Here is a 9,245-nt window from a genome sequence, read left to right as displayed (position 1 = left end):
TATATATATATATATATATATATATATATATATATATATATATATATATATATATATATATACTTTTATTTGACGATACTCATCTCAGTCATCCAAAGCCACAAGACGAACACACTGAACATATAAAACGCAAAAATTTTAGATTTGATTACTGCGGATCGAAAAAAAGAACTTCTGGTGATTTGTTTTGATGTCGGTTAGTCTACCTTATTACAGAGTTCCAAGGATGACCGAAAGTATTGCTGGTATTTCCGTATCATGGCAAATAGTGGACGGTGTTTTGGATGAATGTGATGAGCAAAGCAAACGACTTATCAGCAAAGCAGTTAGTCAATACTTGCTCAACTTACTGCTATTTGCTGTTGTAATTTCGAAATCTCTCGATGCTTTTTCTCGCTGTTTAGAATATCTTGAAAGTTGCTGTTTGCATGCACTTTACTTCCTGCTTGAAATCATAAATTGACGGTATTACTTCTCCTGTCCGTATTTCTTCTAGAATCATCATTCTCTTTCTATCCTCTTTTTAGGAAAATTTCTGTGATATTCAATTTCAATAAGAATTTATCTTATATTTAGCCATGGAATCGCAAGAAAAACAGTCAGCTTTTCCGAACTATCCCTTGTTCTGATCATCCGCACAAAATGCAAGAAACACAACTCCGCAATCCACGTCATTTCGTTGCATCACTGAAAAAAGTTTCATTTTCTTAATCTTTAAAAATATTTTCAGAAATATTTGGCAGCTTAATCAACAGATGGTTTGAACAAGACTTTCGAACAGTGGTATTCTTAGTTCCTTTCATTAGACTAACATAGGATAGTGTCTGCCGTCAGTTGCCTTCTTGCTAAGTCATTTTGGCTGAATAGTCAAAATGAAGTAGTTCCCGGGCTTCCAAGCATTAATTTAAAATGCCGATGAATAAAAAGTACATGAATTATTACAGTATATCGATAATTACGAAGGCTTAGTGACAGCAGTGCATGATTCAAGCGCAGTAGTGTGGTCTTTGGCAATACCAGATAGTGAGGTGGTATTTTTTTCGGTGTTCGCAAAGGGATGAAAGTTGGTGATTGGGTTCGGTTCAATTGCGCGTAAGTATTTACTCTCATCTCGTTATTGCAATGTTTAACCGAGAGACTACAATGCCAATGATCTCTCTTTCTTACTCATGTGGGACATGGTGAGCCATGTATTTTAGAATTTTCGAGCTAATCTCGAATATAGTTGGGTGCCAGACTATTCGAATCATCGGTGTATCTTTATGGAATATATAAATGACTAGAATCATAAATCTTTTCCGAGAAGTCTTTGCTTGCTGTTTGTTCAAATGCTGTTACACTGCAATAAAGGGAAATTAATGATTGTTTTCTTGTGATGTATTATATATAAATATTTATTATCGCAATTGGGGATCACTTTGTAATGGAACCAAAATAAGTTGATGACTTCGCTTTGCAGGCCATCTGTGCGTCCTTATCTTGGCTGTTATTTACATGGAAAAAAGTTTGAAATAATCGACCCAGTACTTTCAGCACAAGCCTTCAACAATACAGTTCAAGTTAGTTTTATTGTCAAAAATTGTGGAGCATGAAGCAATTTTCTGTCTTTTTTATTTTTTTGATTCTATTGCATTAGATGTGTGCTACAGTGGTTAAGTTCGATTTTGAAAGTCTAAGGGTTGGAGATTGTTAAAAAAATTTCTTTATTTATTACCTTGAGCAATGTTTGCTTTGGATAAACTGAAATGTTTTTTGACAACTATCTTTGTTTATCGTAAGCCTCTTTCAAGAAAGTAATATTACGATTATGTTCAATGCAATGTTATGCCAGAGTACTGTGAAAATTTTTTTCTATTGAAATTATGTTGTCAACTATAAAAATAATAGAAATCAAAATATTGCTGACTGTCTGGATAGTTAAAAACTTAAAATTTTTGATAGGTAGAAATTACGACGACTGTTGCGGTTAATAATTTAAAATATTATCCGACTGGTGAAGTGACTCTTGAAACTGAAATTCTTGGAGACGTGGAATTCGGACAGGGGAAATTTCGACAAAATTACTGCAATAGACGTTTGTCTTTGCTTACCTGCAAAAACATACCATCTAAGCGAACTGGTGCTGTTTGGCAAGTGTTTAGCGTGTTAAATGAGGTCTCTTCGCTCTTTCTTTCAATTTGAACTTTGTGCATTCTTTTTACTTCGGCTTTTCTGTTTTTACTGAATTTTACAAAAAATTTGTTAAACTGATGAAAATTTAGTATGAACCGAAAAGGTTTTGTCATTCATTTCTTGTCATTGGTCAAAAAGAGAATCATATTTTACAAAACACTTCAATTCAAAAATACCCTTCAGCTCATGGAAGATTAAAAGTTGTTGGAACAAACAAAGTTAATACCTCTTATATCTTTAAAGTCTAAAACTTGTTACGTTTTATTTGTTTTCCGATAGCGTAATAAATATGTCACATGGAAAACTTTATGTCGAGTCTGGTTTAGATGGGAAAGTGGAGTGGGCGTTGTCTAGATAGTTATTTGGAAGGACTGATTAGGATTAAGTTTAATACTTCTAGTGAACCTTATGCGTACATTTTGCTCAGTTAATTTGTAGGGATGTGCAGAATTCACGCAACAATCAAATTCAGTTATAAATTTTTCAAATATGAATGATAATCCTTATAAGGAATTTGTTTCCACGAAGAAAAATGAATGTAATGCGAAAGTTGAAATAAACGATGATTGTCACTTCACTGTAAGTTTCAACCTTTTACTTTTAGCTCAAGCAAATGGTAAAGCGTTAGGTGTTGTACGATCGACATATTTATACAGTTTAGTATTGGTCCAGAAGCCGACAATAGCATCGCTTCTTAGAAATTTCTATTAAAAATGTTTGTTTGTGCTTCAGCACTTTCTTACCATCATCTCTACAACGTTTTAGTGAATTCTCGAGATAGGATTTTCTGGAACATTAATGTTCGATGGGGATAACTCTATTTTCAGTTAATTCCACTGTGGTTGCTGATTTCAGGAAATTAAGTTGCATCAACCAGATCTTTCATCGGATTTGCCGGGAACTGCTCAAAAAGTAAATTGATTATTCCTTGACAGCGAAATATTTTTGAAGTGGACGAGAGAATGAGAAAGGAAGAGCTAAATAATTAAAGATTTTTAAATCTCAATTCTCATTTAGTGTTTTCCAATAATGATTACATTTCAGGTAGTTGACGACAGCTTTTATTCGGGTTGGTTTCTTTTTCTGCAGAAAAACTTCATATTCCACCTTGAAAAATGATTTATATGTTTGATGTAAGAAAAAAGGGGCAACAAGAAATGTATGGTTATGAAGAGACAGTGATATGAGGATCAAAGGCTACAATCATCCAACGTTCCTTTTTTTCTCTTGATTTTTTTCTTAATAACTTAAAAGAAGTTACTTGATTCAATACGGCTAATGGATAGTTCTGCCTAAGGAATCATATAGAAGATCTCAAACATATATATTAAATCAGTTTAGAACTGGTATTTTAGACTTTTGTAACGATAATGTATTTGATAATTGTGATGTGGATAATGTTCAAACAGAAGAAGAATATGATCCGTTAAAAGAGCCAGCTTTCGGTGCTGTACAACCTCATGTTCTCCAAATTAATTCGTCAGTATGCAGCAGTGGCATAGACAGGCCCGATACGCTAGGTTTTTCTATTTTCCTTTCTGTGACTGTTTATATTTCTTTGTAAATTCCGGGAGGTCTTTATTTTACTTCAGTTTATTCGGATATTGCATGGGATGGAACAGTTAGTAACAATAGTTGGAGTAATAGTGAAAGGTATTACGAGTTTATTGAGCTAAATTCTTGCGAGTAAACTTCGCTGAACAGTCAAACAAAGTTATGCAGTAAGTAAACTTATGCAAACATTCCTTCTTTTCATAAAAAAATCACCGTAAAAAAGAAAGTCATTGGCGAAAAATAAAATTAGAAGTTTACATCAGTGTGTATTTTGAGCCAGGAACTGTACGCTACTTTTGAATAATAATGTTAAGTGCTTAAAAGTTGGAATTTTTACCAGACTTTATCAGGTTTTTATCAAGTTAGGTCTTCTTTTTTTAGAATTCAGACAAGCTCTTGCGTAGCTGTCAAGGTAAGTATTCCTTGATGACACAATATTTTTAGTTGTTACAGGCAACTGGAATACTGGTTTGAATGAGGAAATCTCTGAAGATGAGCAGGAAAAGTTGGATAATCGAGCAACAGAATACTGGATACGAGCATGGCAAATACCAGGAGTCCGTCAGCAAATTAAGGAAGCAGACATGATGTATTTTTTTTTCGATAACATTTTGAAGTAGGTTGACCAATCTCATAACTTACAAATGCGAATCTAATTTGTAGATTGCATGCAAACGTTATGCAGCTAATGACGGATCTCGGTGCAAGAACTGGTGAAGACAATCTGGAAAAAGTTCTCAAACCGTTATCGAATGACGGGCGATAATATTCAAATGTCTATTTATAGTGATCTGTCTTCCATCCATCCTAAACAAATAAATTAAAATCTTTGCACCATTGGATGGAAGGTTTATCTTTTGGTTTGTTACAAATATTTTGCCATTTTTATCTTTAAGTATATTTTACCTCAGCTATATTTTAATTCCTTCTTAATTGTAGGGGCGGTTTTTTCTTCGAAGGTTTGTGTATATTAAATATTACTGTGCTACTGTTAGGTATGTGCATGATTCTCTATTTTGAATGCGTTCTTATGTATCATTGTCATTCTCATCCTCTGAACGCTGAATTTTATATTTTTTATGGAATTCAAACTGAAAACGAATACCGATTTCTCCTAGAGTTTATTTTGGTTACATTACTGACTTTTTACTTTTGGACCGCTTAACTTTCGACTTTTTTTGAATTAATGAAAAATCTCGTTTTATTCGGCGTTTATTTTGATAGGCTTCTTGTGTCTGAATTTATATAAGTCTTTATTATGGTAAAGTTATTTGATGCTTCAATTCAATTGAGGTTGTTTGCATTGTTTGCATTTTGAATTCCTGATAAACATTGATATCAATAATATAAATGCATAATGACGTCTATGTTTATGGGTGAACGGAAAATGTGATGTTCAAGTGCCACGTAACTGGTCGCAATCACGTTTTTCCCATGACAGTTATGAAGTGTATGATGTTTTAATGCAAAATTAACTCTAGCAGTTATTAACTATGCAACCAATATAAGATAAAAAACAAAGAGCAGTAGGTGTAATTGTGTTTGGGCATAAGGAAGCATTAACATGAATATGTTATGCCAGGTAATTATGCATCGGAATCTTGATAAACATTCCTTCACTTTTTCTCTTAGCGACCAAATCTGAAATATATTGAACATATAGATTAGAATAATATAGTGATGTTAGGTATGCGTCAATTTCATGATTGATTGATTCATTTTAATTAGCATAGTTTTATTTTGTCCAAACTTGTGAGATGGAGAAAAAGCGCTAAATTTCTTTTTTTTTTCTTCTCTCTCTCTCTCTCTTTAAATATGCAGTCTTTTACATAGTGATAGCACTTTTTGAACTAATCATAATAATTATTCCATGTTAAGCATTGTAAAATTTCAATCGATTAATTCATAAATCTTATTTTGTTATTAATTAATGAATTACTTTTCATTACGATAAATGTATCATTGATTTAAAGAGATGAGAGTAAGACTGAAAAAGTATCATAAAAGCATAGGCGTATTCTTTCCTAAATTCGTTCTGAGCTTTTAAGTTTCTTTGTCCTATTCCATCCAGTCTACGTAACGTTTCCTAAATTTAAAATTATGAGCAAATAGAAAATCCCCCCGAAAAAGAAAAAATTCCGGGAAGTCTCGTTATATATTTCGTCCAACTAGAATTCCTCATCCATACATTTCATGCTTCCAGTCATTATTCTTTTTTCCGATTTTCTTAACACATCAAAACTTACCGCATGTATGCTGACTTTCTTTTTACATAATCATTGGAATCTACATAACGTTTTCCAAATCTAAAATTATTAACAAATGGAAAATTTTGGTAGGAAAAATTCTGGAGAATCTCTAATTGATTTTATTAATTGAGCGAAAAAAAAAAAATCTCGAGAATTGCTTAATGCAATCTATAACCTCATGTATGCGCTCTTCCGTTTTTCGCTCAAATGCGGTTCAGCCGCAAAAATTGCCGGATACAATCGTCCAAAACGCATATAGCTTGATTTCCGTTTCTCTATAGCATTTTCTGAAATTCGTTTTTTTTTTATCTTCTCTTAAATTAATTCTGCGGTAAAAAAAAAAGAAAAAAAAGGTATCTATTATTTCACTAAAATAAACAAATGATACCAGCACAAATATCGATGGTTGGATTAAGATGGCACATTGTTCGAATTTCTCGATCAATACTTTCCGGATCATTTTCATCCATCTCTAAACATTCCACTATTTCCACATTACCATATAATATCACCATCATTACCATCAATAGTACCAGTACAGATGGCATTTGATTTACTAGAATGATGCGTATTTGGTAGTACTGCTAAATAAAAAACAAATTTTTTTTCTTTTTTGAAATAATTTAAAGAATGAATGTAATAACAAGCCATTTATATCATTAAAAATGAATAATCATTAGTAGAAATTAGAAATGACATAATGATTATGGCTAATGTGACAATGATGTGACAGAGGAGAAAATTATACTTATGAAAAAATCAATATGTGTCATATGATATATAGCAAATAATTCATATAATCTTGCAAAACAAATTTTTAGTAAGCAAAAGAAAAAGTTATATTTCAAAAACTTGAAATTTAATCATGTAATGATTTGTAATTATAAAATTTTAAATTCTATCATATCCATTATATATTTTGCTAATTGTTCTGTATAATTTGCTATCATTTACTTATTTACGCATACTGTTAAAATATGCTAATTTATAAATTAAGCACTAACAAACAATACCTATTTTTATCAATATTTGATAAAAAGAAATAGTTATTGATTAAATAGCGAAAAGAAAAAAAGAAATCCTGTCATACTTATATTCAAATGATTGATATGATAGATCAACTTTCGATCAATTCTGATCAAAAAATGAAAATAGAGAATGGTTCTATACCATACATATTTGTTACAAATTACACTATATATATATATATTATACATTATTATGCATGCATAATTATAATGTAAAAATTAATTGAAAATAGCATACAATATGTATTGCATAAGAAATAAATTAAGATAAGGATCACAATTAAATTAACTTTAATCATAGTTAGATTCTTAATTAAACTGCATTCATTCATTTTAACACTTAAGTAAGTGAGAATAAACAAGGGAAAGTTAAAATGAGTTTGGTTAAGTCGATCTATTAAGTCTTAAGTCCATTTTTTAAGCTTATACTAAAACTAACAAAGATTCATTGAAGCAGCAAAATGCATAGAAATAGCTAAATTGAGTCTTGAAAAAATGAATAAATCATGGATTTTTTGATTTATTTTACAAAAAAAAAAAAAAGAAACCCAAAATGAAAGGCAAATTGCAATTTTTCTTTCAAAATAAAACAAAATCAATGAAAAAAAAAGACAAAAAAAAAAGTGAAAGAGAAATTTATTGAGAAAATTGAAATAAAGATGGCGAAGTAAGAAAAGAAAAGAAAAATAAGGGAAAAGTAAATGTAATATCAGAGGAAAGGAAAAAAAAATATTGTTCATTCTAACAAATGTAAATATTATTACAAATATTTTTATTATTTGATTTTTTAATTTTAAAAACTGAAAGTTTAAGAATTTTAAGGTGCTTATGTTTTCAGGATTTATGTTTCTAAAGTGTTTAGGAATCTGAAAGAGTATTTATGCTGCATTTTAATTAGTAATTAAAATATTATTTATTTATATGAAATTGCCCATTTTGTTTTCAGTACCAATTTTTCATCCAATAATTAAGTAAGTAAATATTTAGGCATTAATGAAGTTGAATAAAAGATACGGTACGATGATGTTCTGCAGGAATTAATAACTGAATATTGTTAAAATCGGATAATTTTATCCAATTAAAGTTTTCAAATTTTTCATTTCATTGTTTTTTATTTACCTATTTTTTTAGTAATTTTTCTTCTTATTTCTTTTTTTTCTAGATTATTCTACTTTATTAGTCACAGTAATCCTCTTATCTTAATGTATTTTGATCGCAATTGATTGATTCAATTGTATATTAGCCAAATGATTCATTTCTGGTTTCATTATTCTCTGCTAAATTACAAAAAATATCAGGATTAATACCTGAAGATAAGACCATAACTTAAGAACAAAAATGATTAATGCCTGAAAGTATAAGACTATATTTGAGGAACAAAGATAATCAATACCTGAAGATAATTACAGCCTTTGTTCTTTACTTAAACTTTATCTTCAGGTATTAATCTCGATATTTCTTGTAATTTACCTGGAAATAATGATACCAAAACTGAATCATTTTTATCATATGGGTATTTTAATTATGCCAGAAGATAAGGCTATACTCAAAGAATAAGGTTAATAAAAAAAATGGTTTCTTACAAATTACTGAAATAATTGTTAATTTTTAATTTACATCAATCCATACTATATGTAGATTGTTTACAAACAACAAGATTTATCTAAGTTTCTGTAATTTTGCTATGTGAAAGGACGACTAGGCCATAAGTTCAAGTATTCTGGCTTCATTTTCTCTTCCAATAGATTAAAGTAATCCAAGCCAAGTTAATAAAACAATCTGAAAAAAGAAAAATAAAATAAATGGTTAAATTCAAAATTTGACTCAAAAATTAGCAAAATTTATTCATAAAGAAGGATGAATTTACATATTTTAGAAGTAATGCAAAGTTTTTTCCACAAACTAATTCTAAACAAATAATAATTTTGTTGTGAAAGATGCTATAACTGATTTTATTAAAGTAATCTATGGGAAAGTATTAGGGAAAATGTTTCAATTTGTTGCTATTTCTTTTCATTTATTACACCGATTCATCTATTCAAACATTTATTCATCCATTCATTCTATTCATTCATCCATTCATTCATTCATTCATCCACCCATTCATTCATTCATTCATCCACCCATTCATTCATTCATTCATCCACCCATTCATCCATTCATTCATCCATTCATCAATCATCAATCAATCATTCAATCAATCAATCAATTAGCCAACCAATCAATACTCAACCAATCAATC

The 9,245-nt window shown here is 30.0% G+C and overlaps 2 protein-coding genes across 2 annotated transcripts in view; one reads left to right on the top strand and one right to left on the bottom strand.

The window, feature by feature from the left end:
* LOAG_18833 (hypothetical protein) overlaps positions 1 to 4,492 on the top strand; it is a gene marked incomplete at both ends in the record, with an annotated part of 5,712 nt that extends 1,220 nt beyond the window's left edge. The window contains 12 exons of the mRNA XM_020451496.1: positions 217 to 325; positions 577 to 696; positions 945 to 1,031; positions 1,200 to 1,252; positions 1,460 to 1,559; positions 1,942 to 2,154; positions 2,611 to 2,751; positions 3,028 to 3,084; positions 3,217 to 3,241; positions 3,528 to 3,692; positions 4,180 to 4,315; positions 4,390 to 4,492. Coding sequence (XP_020304713.1) covers positions 217 to 325; positions 577 to 696; positions 945 to 1,031; positions 1,200 to 1,252; positions 1,460 to 1,559; positions 1,942 to 2,154; positions 2,611 to 2,751; positions 3,028 to 3,084; positions 3,217 to 3,241; positions 3,528 to 3,692; positions 4,180 to 4,315; positions 4,390 to 4,492 — 1,309 coding nt within the window. The remainder of the gene's footprint in view (positions 1 to 216; positions 326 to 576; positions 697 to 944; positions 1,032 to 1,199; positions 1,253 to 1,459; positions 1,560 to 1,941; positions 2,155 to 2,610; positions 2,752 to 3,027; positions 3,085 to 3,216; positions 3,242 to 3,527; positions 3,693 to 4,179; positions 4,316 to 4,389) is intronic.
* A 494-nt stretch (positions 4,493 to 4,986) lies between these two features.
* LOAG_10025 (hypothetical protein) lies at positions 4,987 to 6,564 on the bottom strand. The gene is made up of 4 exons (XM_020448069.1): positions 6,364 to 6,564; positions 6,151 to 6,262; positions 5,973 to 6,032; positions 4,987 to 5,367 (listed from the first exon to the last, which is right to left on the bottom strand). Exons 1-4 carry the CDS (start codon positions 6,521 to 6,523, stop codon positions 5,355 to 5,357), a joined length of 345 nt encoding a protein of 114 aa, XP_020301753.1. The 5' UTR covers positions 6,524 to 6,564; the 3' UTR covers positions 4,987 to 5,354.
* Between the last annotated feature and the right edge of the window lie 2,681 nt (positions 6,565 to 9,245).

This window comes from Loa loa (genome assembly GCF_000183805.2).
Source record: "Loa loa unplaced genomic scaffold supercont3.569, whole genome shotgun sequence".
In the NCBI taxonomy this organism is placed as follows: domain Eukaryota; kingdom Metazoa; phylum Nematoda; class Chromadorea; order Rhabditida; family Onchocercidae; genus Loa; species Loa loa.
The sequence above is the reverse complement of the archived record's forward strand: the minus strand, read 5'-3'. Positions and strand labels throughout refer to the sequence as shown.